Source organism: Anopheles maculipalpis, chromosome 3RL (assembly GCF_943734695.1).
Source record: "Anopheles maculipalpis chromosome 3RL, idAnoMacuDA_375_x, whole genome shotgun sequence".
NCBI lineage: Eukaryota > Metazoa > Arthropoda > Insecta > Diptera > Culicidae > Anopheles > Anopheles maculipalpis.
In genome coordinates this window covers 10,810,561-10,825,058 of record NC_064872.1, presented here as the reverse complement: position 1 = coordinate 10,825,058, position 14,498 = coordinate 10,810,561, and the positions used below count along the sequence as shown (strand labels likewise).

The 14,498-nt window shown below is 41.8% G+C and overlaps 4 protein-coding genes across 4 annotated transcripts in view; 2 read left to right on the top strand and 2 right to left on the bottom strand.

Annotated features, from left to right (window-relative positions):
- Nucleotides 1-14,498, bottom strand: part of LOC126564988 (glutaminyl-peptide cyclotransferase-like) — a 194,660-nt gene that overhangs the window by 43,982 nt on the left and 136,180 nt on the right. The gene's annotated exons all lie outside the window — the stretch shown is intronic.
- LOC126565425 (uncharacterized) lies at nt 9,288-9,987 on the top strand. The gene is made up of 2 exons (XM_050222606.1): nt 9,288-9,379; nt 9,449-9,987. Exons 1-2 carry the CDS (start codon nt 9,310-9,312, stop codon nt 9,985-9,987), a joined length of 609 nt encoding a protein of 202 aa, XP_050078563.1. The 5' UTR covers nt 9,288-9,309.
- LOC126565875 (DNA fragmentation factor subunit beta) lies at nt 10,409-12,173 on the bottom strand. The gene is made up of 4 exons (XM_050223084.1): nt 12,010-12,173; nt 11,537-11,660; nt 11,282-11,467; nt 10,409-11,205 (listed from the first exon to the last, which is right to left on the bottom strand). The coding sequence occupies exons 1-4, from the start codon at nt 12,160-12,162 to the stop codon at nt 10,409-10,411; spliced, it is 1,260 nt and encodes a 419-aa protein (XP_050079041.1). The 5' UTR covers nt 12,163-12,173.
- LOC126564771 (uncharacterized) lies at nt 12,974-14,312 on the top strand. Its single transcript, XM_050221877.1, has 2 exons — nt 12,974-13,053; nt 13,132-14,312. The coding sequence occupies exons 1-2, from the start codon at nt 12,993-12,995 to the stop codon at nt 14,310-14,312; spliced, it is 1,242 nt and encodes a 413-aa protein (XP_050077834.1). The 5' UTR covers nt 12,974-12,992.

Here is a 14,498-nt window from a genome sequence, read left to right as displayed (position 1 = left end):
GACATGCTTTGGTGAATATGCGCCCAAGAAGTGGTATGTCGAAAGGCCACTAAAATGTGGGCCTCACAAAAGCAAACCAGACAAAATGGTGCTTCTCAGCTCGATGATATCACCTGTACAAAGTGTTTTTGTTTCACTTGACGTGGAGTAAAGAGTGGTTTTTTTTTCTTCTAAAAGACAAAGAAGGTACCGTGATAGAAAGGCGAACGACAAGGATTATGTTATATCTACGAGAATACGTTGAAATATGATGTATATAGTCTTTGTTGTGTTCATCTTTTTTATCTGTTACAGCTGCTTCTTTTGCATATTGTTTCAATAAAGTCAAATGTGTTGCAAATATCTAAAAGATTCACTGAAATTATACCCATAATTAAAGGCACGAAAAACCTAAAAATGGACCGTTGTTTATTTTTTAAACATAATTAAATTTTACTATTTTACACCCTTTTATCGGTTACCAAATATCATAGAAAACTCTCTTATAAAAATGATTCTGACATCAAACAGATCTCCTGAACGACACCAGTGAAGCTTTCCTTTAGGAAAGAAAGAAAACCTTTGATTCCATTACCATTTAATCTATTGATTTCGACGGCTCGTGCTAGAGATTGAAAAAGCGATAGATTTTGGGCATCTGATTGGACAACTTTATACCACTCCGAATTCAATTACTTCCGGTTCTTAATTGCCAAATTGGCGTAATGACAGCGATTTCGTATAAAAGCTGTCACTTAGTCAAAATGCTATGACAGCTGCTCTAGCACAAGTGTTGTGTCTGTGTAATAATCCACTCAATCGTTTCTACCGGGACAGCCTCTTGATCCCTTTCGTAGGCACCTATACTAACCTACTGAATGGAATCAATTTTCTACAAATAATACTAATGACATTGATTGAAGATAAAGATGGATTCGATTGTCGGTTATCGGTTTCGGAGCGATATCAATGTTCTTTAATGAGATTAATCGAAACTTTTATTCGTGAAGCTGTTTGCCTCCGTTTGAAAGTGGACACAGCAATAGGAATGAAATGTTAAAGATATTTCTTAAGTTCTGACTAAAATTTCCCTTATTTCACGGCTACAGTGGTTTCCTGCTTTAGTCTTCCTTTCACATAACATATTTTTAACCATCTTTCAACGCGTTCAACGTCCACAATTTATTCTTGAGTAAGCAAACATCACATTAAGTAGAGAGAACCAGTTTAAATCTCCTCTTAAAGCGTGTATGCTCAAACATAATCGTAACATATACTAACCAAATCACTTTGCTCCGCTATCAAGCGCTTCTCACATTCAATCTAATGACAACAAGATCTAATAATCTCCGAGAACAAAGCTAATCGATCGTCAAACACACTCAGCAACCAAAATGGACTGTGACTTGTAAGTTGTGTGTTTTGATTGTCTACGGATCAAGAGAGCCCTTATTGTGAAGCGAATGATCCTTAGCCATTTAAACTACGCTTGGTAAACAATAGACCTTTCTCATTCTTTAGCGCTTCAGCATCTTTATCACTTTGGCTAACATTGAACCCAAAGATGGCAGAAGACAAGAATCGCCGAGATAGCCATCCACCAACGAAAAAAAAAACTCCCCCACAAAGAGCTACTCGTGCTTTCTTGCAAAACCCTTCATGCCGATACCATCTATTCCACGGAATAGATAATTCCAGATGCTTGTGCAATTTCGGTTAAACGAAAGACCGGATTGGAAAAAAAAGCGACAAATTGGAAATGCATTGGAGCTTTTATCGCCTTTGCTAAATCCTTTCGTGTTCAGGTCAGCGACGAAAGGCAGGGTGTCTGATGGTCCGAACGAGACCTCCACCCCCCCCCCCTCCTCCCTCCCCACTCCGTAAGTTGTGAATGGGAACCCATCATTTTGACGACGTCAAACGGTTCGTGTGCAAACACGAGCAAGCCTCGTTCGAACAGAATCGAATAGATCTTGAGCCTCCGTTCGATCTAATAGCAAAAGACAAACAAACATGCACCAATTCCATCAGATTGAGGGAACCGGTCCACAGCTTACGAGGATGGATTTGCATTGAGCCGTCTTTCTTGTGTCTACCGATGAGCAGTAGTAGTGCTTCGCTTATCAATACCTTAACGTGAAATTGAATTTTTGCGTGAAATCCGTTAGAAATAAAGAGCTCTAAATAGCAGCCTAGGCCTTGCATAAGGAAGAGACTTTGAAAAGCATCAATAGTGAAATAAACTAAAACCCGATAATTTGAATAAGAAGCAGCAAGGATTAAAAGCGAGCAATAGGCGTATCAAGCCTTGATTATATTATTTAGTTATTGTCTTTCAATTTTATTTTCGTGTATAGAAAATCCCATTTCAAGATGTTTAAAGTTGTATTGTTTTTCTAAATTTTACTTTCCATAATTGTCCATTTATTTATTCTATTTACAATTAATTTTGACGGTACAATGCCGTATCGTTAACAACGGTTGTGGTGGCTATATTATATGAACATAATGACGAGGCTGTTCCTTTTTATTATTTGCCTTATCCCAGCATAATTGTTTACTTAAACATATTGTCCCAAAACCAATGGACAATATATCCTCCTTCCAAAATGTCTTATTCTGGACATACTTGGCAGGATCTTAGCGTAAACTATTGTGCACCTGGATGATGCAGTTATTAAATAAAATAAAATGCCAATGAACGATTGTAATGACTCCTTCGTTGTCTTTTCACACATGTAGAAAAAAAAAACTTCTTCTGATATCTTCCTCTCGAACGCAGTTAGAAAGGTTTGATAGCAACTATTTACTTTCCATACATTTTGTAAAAGCAAATGGAGGCGCCCAGTTGTTGAGACAATAGCGTCATTATCACACGGCAGGACCGGGCTTTAAAATCCCATCCGGATCGCTGGACCGTAGCAAGGACTGACTATCCAACTACGTGGTATCAGCAAATCTAGCCGGTCTATATTCGATGGCCGGCGTGACCTAGTAGGTCGCAAAGCCAAGAAAATGTTTTATTAAATTTTGCAATATTATTTATATTATAAAAATTGTTAACCACTTAAAAGCAGTTAAGCAGCCATCAAAATAGTTATTACAAGCTTTTTTGTATGCTTTTTTATAACACTCGCCCTTCGGCCCCAGTACTACAGCAAGATAAACAATTAAAGGCATAATGGTCATCCCTGCAGTGCTACCCCAACTGCCCCACACGAAGGGGCTGTCCCATAGTGAGGCCGTTTGCTTGAGGGTTAAATGTGGACCAAAAAATAAAAGAAAATCCCTTAACCGGTTACTCTGCACTTTCGGCACCTTTTTTACGCGAAAACTCCACACTTTCGCCCAGCGGCAGACAATGAAAAACATTATGTGGAGTCATTAATGTGCAACATTGCACGAGATTTCGGTGCTGTTCTGTTGACTTTTTTTCTTTGTCCTTGTGTCCTTCCGACCCGGTACGCAATCATGCATGCTGTCGTGCCGCTGTCGATTTGGCATAAATACTTTGTTTTCGAGCATTATTTATGGAACGAATGTTTTGGATTAAATTTGTGTTAATTTATTAATACCTCGAGCAGCAATTGCAGCATGAAAACAAACAAAACAAAAAAAAGCAACAACCCGTTCATGCAGTGACAAAAATTGACTTACGCTCGAGGGTAAACAACAGCGAACCGACCGTACCCCCGGGCCTGCCTTGCGCTAAATGTGGCCCCAGCCATTGGGGGACAGGGCAATGGGAATGTCGGCAAGGGAAGCAGTAGCACTTGGCGAGGGTGCAACAGCAAATAAAAAATGTTCCCCAAAAGTTCCCGAATGATAAAAACAGTAACACCGGCTTTATCCACTGAACCAACCTCAATGGCAATGAAACGCATGAAAAACTACTATATGCGAGGGGTTATAAAATGAAAACCAAAATCATGTATGACTGACAAGCGATAAAAACGGCACGCAGCAGCAAAGAGCAGCAAACGCAACGCGTGCACAAATATTTCTCGAGTATCGAAGGCGAGAGACGAATAACAAAAAATCGTTCATAAAATGTATAAATCACACAAGCCCAGTCCAGTCCCCCCCCCAAACAAACAAACAAAAAAACAGAGCCCTCTCACCCATACCCAGTGACTGATGGGCGAAGGAAACAAAAATCACTGCAAAGTGTGTAAATACGACAGATTATTGAACAGCATAATTTACACAGCGTGTTGCGGTGCGACACGGGAAGCTCGATTGATGTGTGTGTGTGCTATTCTGGATATCCTCACGACCGAGATCCTCGGCTAAAATCGGATATAAATAATGATAGCAAAAACAACACTCACACACACACAGACTCAGACACAAAACCCCACAGGGCACATCAAACCCTGCGCAACACTTCATCAAAAGACACGGGCAAGTGATTATGGAGCATGAGGGTAGCAGAAGGGCGTGGGAGAGGATGATTTATGGGGACACGATTAACCGAAGCATAGTCACGCTGGAATTATCTGCTCGGTAAATGCAGGCAAGGGTGATTTTTACAACTCCTCCAATCATTCAGTCATTTTCCAATCTGATCACTATTTTTTGTAGGTTTTTGTCATAAAAAAAAAATCTTAGAGAAAAAAAGTATTCAAATTTTTAATAATATTTTATTAGGCTTATCGTCTCTTCCATTCATTGGTCGGAAAATAAAATACAAAAATCAACAACTCTGTGGTGCAGAAGAAAATTAGTGATTTAGGTGTTTCTGTGGATGAAGGGCCTTTAGTTTAGATTGGAGTCGATGGCTGCTCAGCATCGATTCATGAAACCTTATTATTATTATATTATTAATATTCTGATATTTATTAGTTTAATAAAATTATCGTCAAATTACCTGGTTTCCTGTATAAGCTTTTTTTCAGCGCAGCGTTGTGAAACTTTGGTCAGAGAACAGCCCCTCCCATTCGGTCCGCGGTTTTCTGCTTCTCCACCACGAGGGTTCGATTCTCTGGGTACTAGAGTAGCCTGAGTACAAGCCGCCACTACGTTTAATTATCCCAAGCCCTGTCAACCTGTATCAAAGGTTATAAAGAACTTGTAAGATCAATGAACCGAACGAACCTTGGCCAGAAAAGAAGATCAGAATCAGGTTTATCAGAATATAATGCCGTAAAACACCCTAATCGGTGCTTGTGTGCAGCTGCCCTAACTCAACTACACACCCGTAAACGACAGTGGCACCGATCTTCACACGACAGGACCGAGGATTAAATCCCATCCGGACCGTCCTGCCGTAGTGAGGACTTACTATCCAGCTACGTAGTATCGGCGAGTCTAGTAAGTCATCTGATGGCCGTCGTGACCTTAGAAGGTAGTTAAGTCAAGAAGAAGGAAGCGCCGTAGCTTCTGCAGCAAGGGTCCGGCCGGTTAGGCAGTCCCTCATGTCTCCGTTTTATTATCAACTCATTATTCGCCGCGTGCACTCTATCTGGCTACGGTAGAATGCGTACAAAGGCCGATACTCTGGGCGTGAGTTCATCCTTAGCTTGTTCGTCAGGCATGGGGGACTGATTTTGCTGGCCCCCATCTCATGGTTTAGCATGGCAACTTATTGATAGCACTTAGTTGGATAGTCAAATCCTTACTACAAAGGTAAAGTTCAGGTAAGATTTGATACCCGGTCCTGTCCCCTAAGATCAAATGACATAAATCATTGCTAACCCACGTTGAATATAACAGTGGAAAATTTTCGTGTTTAGCCTTACTTTGATAGAGAATGACAAATTAAACTTCAAATGATTATCACTTGTCCTTTCTTGAATCTTGAATAACGATCATCAATTAATGTGTAAAGCTTATAGCCACCGTAGATCAGGCAACAACAAAAAATCCTATTCCTGATAATCGTCCAAAGCCTTTGAACGATCAATTCTACCCAGAGCCGGTGTCTGGTCTGCATTTTCATTTTGCAACTAGCATCAAACCATTTATCTCAGATATGGCAGCTTGCAAAACATACGCGCCAGCAATTCCCGTAGGATCTTCCGCACAGCTCATCTATCGGCGGCTAGTGCTTGAGCGTGTACACCATCTGCTAGGAGGGCAAACATTAGGCATGAATATGAATAAGCGCTCAGAATTTCCATAAGCATAAGCATCTCGTGCATCCTCCAGTGCGCGTTACTGTTTCTGACGGTTTTCGCAGACGGTACGGCTGCGGTCGGCTGTTGCTCTTCAAGTATCGCCAGCAATCATCATCACCATCATCATCACAAACATTGCCCTATCGCTGTGCCGTGTAAATAAAAATGCGATACACCAAGCGGTCTTCACTCATCTTCATCCCTTCGCGTATCTCGACTGAAATGCAAAAAAAAAACAATGCCTGCGCGGCACTCTTCGGCCGATGAGGGCAATCCAGATTTCATCAGCATTCTAAGTACATTTGGAATGAATTAAATAAAAAAAAAAAAGATAAATTGACACCTAAGCACACGCATACGTCATCCGGGCGGGAACGTGATGCGAAATCGACGGAATAAATAAATAAAAAGCCGAAACCACGGTTCCTTTCGCTACCACCATTGAGCGTCGCCGTTAACCGGGCGTGATAAAGATTGTCTTAAGATGCATGAATATTTAACATTTATGCGGCGCGAAAAATTGTCACGTGAAGCGTGTTTAACTCGGCTCCGGTACGAGAAAAATGAGATTGTTTTTTTTAGTTCTTTAAATCCCAAGGACGAGGTAATCGATGTCTGTAATAAAGAAACATATTAAGTATTTCATTACAAAAATAAAAATCCATAGCGAAAAAAAAAAACCTCGAAATATTAACCATACAATTCTTTTAAAAATATTTGAATCGAATTATGATCGACTTTTTAAAAAATACAGCTCTAGGCCAATATGCGGGTGCATCTCTTTGTAATATATTGGCAAAATAAATAAAATACTTGAAATAAATGCAAAACGAAATTAAGTTACATCACAATCAGCAAGCCTCTTTACGGGTCCGGTTGGGAAGGCGGAGCCGCTGTCCGGTCTTCACACGCCAGTAATAATTAAGATTTTAGAGCCATTTTAGATAACCTAGCCGATTATTTAGCGAATAAAAAGAACCGTCTTTTCAGCTAAGTATGTAATATTTTGATACTTAAAAATCGTTTTACTTGCATAGAATCTTAATTGAACATATGCATTCATTTTATTAACGTAAGTAATTAAAGTTGTTTTGTTAGCTACCGAGCTAATAGTTCGCAAATGTTTAGCGTTTGAATCTCTCTCTTTTTTTAGCAGCCGTAGCCGTAGCCGTTTTAGCAGCCGTAGTCGTAGTCCTTGTGTAACTTTGACCTGGCTTGGCTATTTTTATTCCCCATTGCGCTAGATTGTTTACTGTTCAAGAGGATCACAATTGCGTTCCTGTCAACTTCAATGCCAATTGCACCTTTCGCAAACTCAGGCATTGGAATACTGAGCAGAAAACTTCAAACCCGTTTGCATAATACAATCAGCAATTTCGAACCAAACACACACACACACATTTCTCACCACCACCAGCCGGGGCTTCACACCTGACGCGTGACTCTCGCGACTTCATTCTTGAATCAGCAAAGAAAAGTAATGCGAGCGGGATCGCTCATTTTGCAGAATGCAGAAGCATGATAACAAAAAAAAAAAAACCTGCCACAAATTAGCATAACAAGTCACATCCATCCGAAGCACGACAACCGAAACCAATCTACCCTTGCTGTGGGCCACAACTTGGGTGGAAAAGTTGGACCGCGTTACGTGTCGATCGGCAGATGAAGAAGCTTCCCAAGAAAGATCCACGGGACGAGAAATGATTCACGCAACCAATCAAAATGTTAATCCTTCACATCACTTTTACGTCGCGCGTACGTCTACAAGCAAACGGGACGCGGCAAATGTGGTCGCGAAAAATTTAGTGTGTCAGTCAGTGTCGGTTGTCTCGATGCATACAAATGGGGCCGAAGATTTCCACCGATGGCGGCAAGTGTGCCTGCCCCCAGCGCTGAGGGGGTTACTTCAAACACCCATTGCCAAATGTAAAGAGGGTGCATAGAAATAAACGGTAAATTTCTGCTAGCTTACAATTGATTAGGAATATGGCAAACTCAAGTAGGTGCTAGGTTTTGCTTTATCCATTGACACCTTTTCTGATAGATTTGAAGTTAAATAGAGAAATTTCTTATTGAAATAATTACGGCATCATTGGGGAAGTTTGCGGAAATGTTGAATTCAATATTGAACCACATGTTTTTATGTTCAATTGAACAGGTTTTATTGTTATATTCCCGTTGATTTTGTATTGTTCCCTACCGTTTCTGGCTTCTTTAACGTATGCGTATGGTAAATCTTGTGTAATCGAGATAGGATTAGAAAACGGTTTGACTAACTATTGGAACTGACACTGCTTCCACTCTGGCATCGATTTGCTCTATAGTTTGGCTCAGGTCTTATTATATGATACAGCTTGTAATGTTATACGTGTATCATAGGCCTCAAGGTGGTCTATATGGTTCACAACTACCAAGAATCCTCGTAGTCGATGAGTCGATGGTTGTGCATGGTACCTTGACACTTGAGGCCTCTTGAGTGTCGAAGTACCTGGCGACAATTAAACCTCAAACCCTGCACTAACAGGAACAAGATAACAGGATGCAAATCTCTCGAGGTAGCAGTCGACAAACAATTCGTTTTGCTCATAATCCTTATCCTTTATTCTACCATTTAAAAGTCTGCGTATGCATAAATGCCTAAAAATATGTTTTAGGTAAAAATTTATTGTCTTGAATAAAAAATTCATAAAGCAACATCATTCTTCAGTTTTTTAGAAGTTATTAAAATCAAATATATTTTTACGGGTTATTTTCTTTTTGTAGTATTGTATTATATAGTATATCTATTTATTAGTTATCTATATCCATAGCATATATGCTTAGCTATAGCTAACAATTTCAAACGGAATTTATTAAACATTTTGAATTTTCGTTTCCAGTGCCCTTTTATTGCAGTTTCAAATATGCCATAATTTTTGTTCAATTTTATACCAGATTTATAGCATTACTCTGACAATTATAGTTTTGTTTACAATAGCCAGTTGACTGCTTCGATTCAACTGTCAACCGTATTTGGCACGGAAGGTACGCGCTCTTTAGCAATCGGGTTTCGTACGAAAAAAATAAAGATTTTTCTCAGTTATCTGGTTAAATGGTGCATCAATAAGCAAGCTTTGACAGTGTACAAGAAGTTTCAAACCAGTAACGTTCGTGTTTCCATTCTTTCTATCCATCTTTTCCCATTCGCCATTCTGTTCAGAAGCTTTACAAAATGGCATCTGCTCGGGCGTTCGGAATTCTGAACAACCAAAACCAAGCCAACGGGAATCAATTTGTTGGAAGTAAGTATTGCATCCGTTTGGTTTACTATTTTTCCTTAACACTGTGGTGCAAATGCTCCCATTTCACAGAAAACATACAATCACTCAAGGGAAGCGAGCCACGATCCGGGGCCGCGTTTGCTCTGAAAGATCTAACGAACAACAATAAGTCTCAACAGCGTACCATTGTGTATCAGGATGGCAAGGGCAAAAGCAGCAGCAACGTGCAGGGAAAACAGCTGAAAGCTACGACGAACAGCATTTTGCAGAAAATTGGCGTAACCAACGAACCAGCTGCAGCATCTCGTAAACCACCATCGTTCCACAGTTCCTTTGACGTGTATTCTCCACAATATGCTGAATTCGGCTGGGGACAAGCATCCTGTTTGCGGGATGATCTTCTAGAGCAGATGATCGACTTTAATGGCGTACCGTGTGACATCAAGCGTAAACCTTTACCCCCAGTCCGTCCGGATCCGCTCGATCTACCGGATCTGGACGATGAGCTGTGGCACGAGGACAACTTCCGGCCGTCGAAGGAGCACCGCTTTTCGTCGATAAAATCGTTGGATCTTCCTGCCGACGATTTTCCTCTGGTGGACATACAAGATTTGGAGTTTATATTTTAGATTGTATTTTATTTAGTATAAATAATTAATTATATATTTGTGTTTGTGAGTGTTTTTTGTACAAATTGTGTAAACCAGAAGGCAAGGCATTTTCATATGGCCGTTCATATTTTGCGTAGAAGTTTAAGCTCAACCATTGTTTAAATAAACAAAGAATACATACAGGAATAGTCTCCCAACAGAACTGAACCGAACTGAACTGATGTAAATAAATACCAAAATGAACTGGAATCCGCTTGTGGAACTATTCTTGTTTCGGAAAGAAATAATTCTACACCCATTTTAAATGGTATATAGCGAACACATTATTGCGCACATGAGGTGAACGTTTATTGTAGAATATATATATTTTGCATAAATATTTGACTTATTTCGCGTAGAACGTCCCCACACTAGCAACTACTCACTGTTTCCGTTACTCTTACAACAATGCATCCTTCCGGGAACGTAAATTACGTTGAAATTGCTTAATATACTTATACTCCTCGCACCGATCGCAAATGATCGTCCCGCTCGAGATCAACTCGTGCACAGTTTTGTCATGGCACACGATGTGCACCAGCTTCAAATTGCAGAGCGTAAACAGCTCCAAAAAGTATGTTATCACAGATAATGTTTTGCCTTTACGGCGATGCAACTTACAGATCGCATCGCCTTCCAGCGACACCATACGCTCCACGTTGTCCAGTATGGATGGCAGTACCGTTCGGCTGATCTCAATCTGATGATCCAGATTCCACACCTGAAACAGTATTAAGTTTTCCCGGCTAGCGTACGGATTGATCCGATGGCTATCGTATCGACACGCTTCATCCTTCCACACGCCCATACACCGAAAGTCGCCGGTTTCACTGCACAGTGCCACATTGTACCGTTCGATCTGGCAGTTAGGACCGAGCGAGTTCTGCACCAGCAGCTTTAAACGTTTCGGTGGAATTCGTTGTGCGTCCGGTTCGTCTGCATTGTTGTCCGTTTGTTGCAGTACGAGCCGACGCTGGCAGCTACGGTCAAACATACAGCTAAAATAATCGAACCCAACCAAAAGCTGCCGGAACAGTTCAAGCATCTCATCGATCAACTCTCGTGCCATCGGACTACCACGGTACATGGAACATTTCGTGAGTTCGTCTTTTGTTTTGTAAAAATAGCCACGGATCCGGTCCTGTCCGCGTCGTTTCATAACTTCCTCTTTCGTTTTTATCGCACGATCGTCAATGCCTTGTAGTGTAGGTGAGATATCGACAGCAATTATTGACCAATTAAAACTGACAGTGCTTCTATCACGGTTACTTACCAGCAAACCATTCTTCGTGCTCGGTTCGAGCGCTCCGTTGAATCAGCTCATCCCGACCCCGTTGGGCGTTGACAAGAATTTTCGATATTTCCGGCTGATTATTGCTCACAAATTGCTGAGCTAGCTCGCCTGCATGCAGAAGGTCCGTGTGGGCCGATTTGATGGCATTGTACATCAGCTCAAAATCTAGAATCAGAGAGATCAGCAGCTCATTGGAACATTTTTCGGTTTGATTAATATTTGCAAAAGCTGTACCAGTCTTCACGATCGTGTCCTTGCCCGCCACAACGAACAGAATCTGAGCTGGAAGCGTTCGGAAGTATTCCTCATCGGTCACCTCCACACCATCCTGGGCAAGATACACGCGGCATTCCGCAAGCTGTCGAGGAAATATAAATACTTGTTTAGTTTAAAAATATTAATTCATACCTAGGATTCTACCCTAAAACTCCAACATGACCTTGACACATTTGCTATTTACGTCCCATGGCTTGATTGTGCTAATATGTATCTATCAAGGACGATTACCCTTTTCGGGGTAAGATTCTGATGCCTGTAAAAAGAATTATTGACCTTTCATCTGCACATGCACCGGATGCATCTAACCGGGTGCATAGACGACGCCAAATTTGGACGCCAAGCTGCCAAACAGGTCAATGCCACTGTCACATACACACGCACACACACGCACATGCATATACACATTCCAGGGCGGTCAGGTTATTTACCTTGAATTTTTCGGACGCCTTTGCCCGGAGCATGCGAAGTGAGTCCGCTGCAACCCCATACTTGCGGCTTCGTTCGACGTCCGTAATTTTGTAGCCCTGAAGTGGCCTACCGCCTGCTGTGGGTTTATCCTTTGCGGAGAACAGGTTAAACATATCCGATGGTGTATTTTAAAGCTAGTAGAGCAAGTACAGACTTTGAAACCACACAAAAGAGCCGTGAAACCGAAACTGCCGAAAGGACAGAAGAAGCCGTGGTAACACTGCTGCTCGCTTACTCCCGGGAATGCTGAATGGTTCTCGCTACTGCGGATGCAGTCGCAAAACGTGATAATGACCTTACTGGTTCACGGAACACAGCACCACAGCAGCTTTTCCATACGTGGGCCGATACGGTATCATCGAGCAACTTGTTTTTGCTGTTCTTGTTTACACGACTCTTTGTTTGGCAACAAATGCGTTTGCGCAGCGGCCGCGATGAACGGCGGTTGCGTATCGAACAGCTGTTTGACGTTTTTTCAATTGACATGTGTGATCCATACCCGGGTGTGGACCGTTGTTTGGGGGCAATATTTTCGATTCAAGTGGTAATGTGAGTGCCAGTTTTCATTTTTTTAAATTATGTTTTTAAAGCCAAGTAATAATAACAGTTTTTTACTTTTTTCCTGTAGCAAATCATGTTTGATTTGAATGGAGCTGGTAACCATTAGTCATAAACGTAAAGGTACGGCAAAAGTGTAAACAACGAAACTGTCAACGAATTATCAGCGGGACATTTTCCTGCATGCTCACAAGTTCATGCAGGCAACGTTGATTCGTCCTAAAAGAGAGTTTTTTTTACCGCAAAATTGGGGTATCCTGGTGTCAAGCTATCATATTCTTTCGGTGGATCAGTGTCTGCAGCAGAAAACAATATTCAAAACATAATCGTGTGTAGCCAATGTTCGACAGTGTAAAGTGAAGCAACACGTGGTGAAAGCGGCAACATGTCGAGCAAAATAACTAAAGTTATAGAATTAAATCCACATCAAAATCACCCAGTAATACGTAAGTGTTCCTCACTGAGCTAGCATCCAGCTGCGCTTCGAACTAATGCCTTCCCTTTCCTTCCTTCATCCTGTACAGTGGACAATTTCGAAACATATCTCGAACACCGGCAGCATGATATGAAATGTGTGCTAGCGCATAACCCATCCAAAGGCACGAATGCGGGCGTTGGCAACTTACTGTTAGTAACGGGCGAAAAGAAAATGTACTACGGCCATATCGATGTGAATCCTTCGGAGCCGGAGCAAGCCGAACCGTTACTACACACGTACGTAGCCAAACGTAACAAGGAAACGGGCAAGATGCGACTGTATGAGGTCAGAACCAGTACACTGATGCACGTCAGTCACGACCGGCCATCAAACAACAGTCAGCCGAGTGCTGAAATGGATGAACGCCGACTGTTGAACATGCAGAGAAAGCTAAATCCTCGAGCGGCACGGCTTGAGGAAAAGAGAAAGAATAATCGTATCGATCTGTCCGTGATGGAGGAGAAACTGCAGAGCATGCTGTCGGAAACGGTCGTAAAGAATGTAGATGAAGCAGCACCGGTCAAAATTACGGTAATCGATGACGATTTAAAGCAGGAACTGCAGGCAAAGAGGAATCCCAATGCGAAAACTCTGCGCGATCTGTACAATGCAGAACGGTTGCTTGGTACTGATGTGTGGCGTAGTCTGACCACCGCTGCCAAAACAACGCTACAGATGCCGGTCGAGTATCTTTCCATGGCTAACACCTATCTGGAGAATAAAGTGAAAGCTGTGATGCAATCGAGTGAACCAACAACAGAACCGAACCTTGCGATCGTTCGGACGTGTCTGTACATGGACGTCATGGTACGGCTGATGGGTCGCAAGGCACACAATTTAGCCAAGCGAGGTAACAACGTTTCGCCTTTTACCAAAGTGCTGGATGCTACAATTAGGCAGGGCTTTCTGCAGCGCGTACGGAAGGAATTGAATACGCACGATGAGGTGACGAAGTACACGCGTAAAAAAGCGCTCGTTTACTATCTGGCACTGTTGTTTGCTCTAGAGCAACGCGATGCAATTGATATGGGCACGATTCACAAGTCGCTCGAGATGCCACGTAATGAGCTGGTAATGTACGCTTCGGTTGTCGGTGCACGGTTCAACTCTAAAGTGGATCAATTTGTGATTGGAAATGTGCAGGTGAAAACGGAGGAAGAGCAAGCTGCGGACGCGCTGGATGCTTTCAAGACGGCTTACCGGGGTAAGCGAGGCCGTAGAAATTGATCAGGTGAAATATCTTAATGCGGAACTGGTAAGCAAAACCAGTCGAATAATTTCTTTCCTGGAAGGTAAACTCCCAAGCCTCACAGGGTATATTGTTGCCCTAAAGAACATTAATACAGTTTATGGTAAAGTGATTGTCAACGAAGTTTTCATAATAAATGGAAGATATAAATTTCAATTCTATAT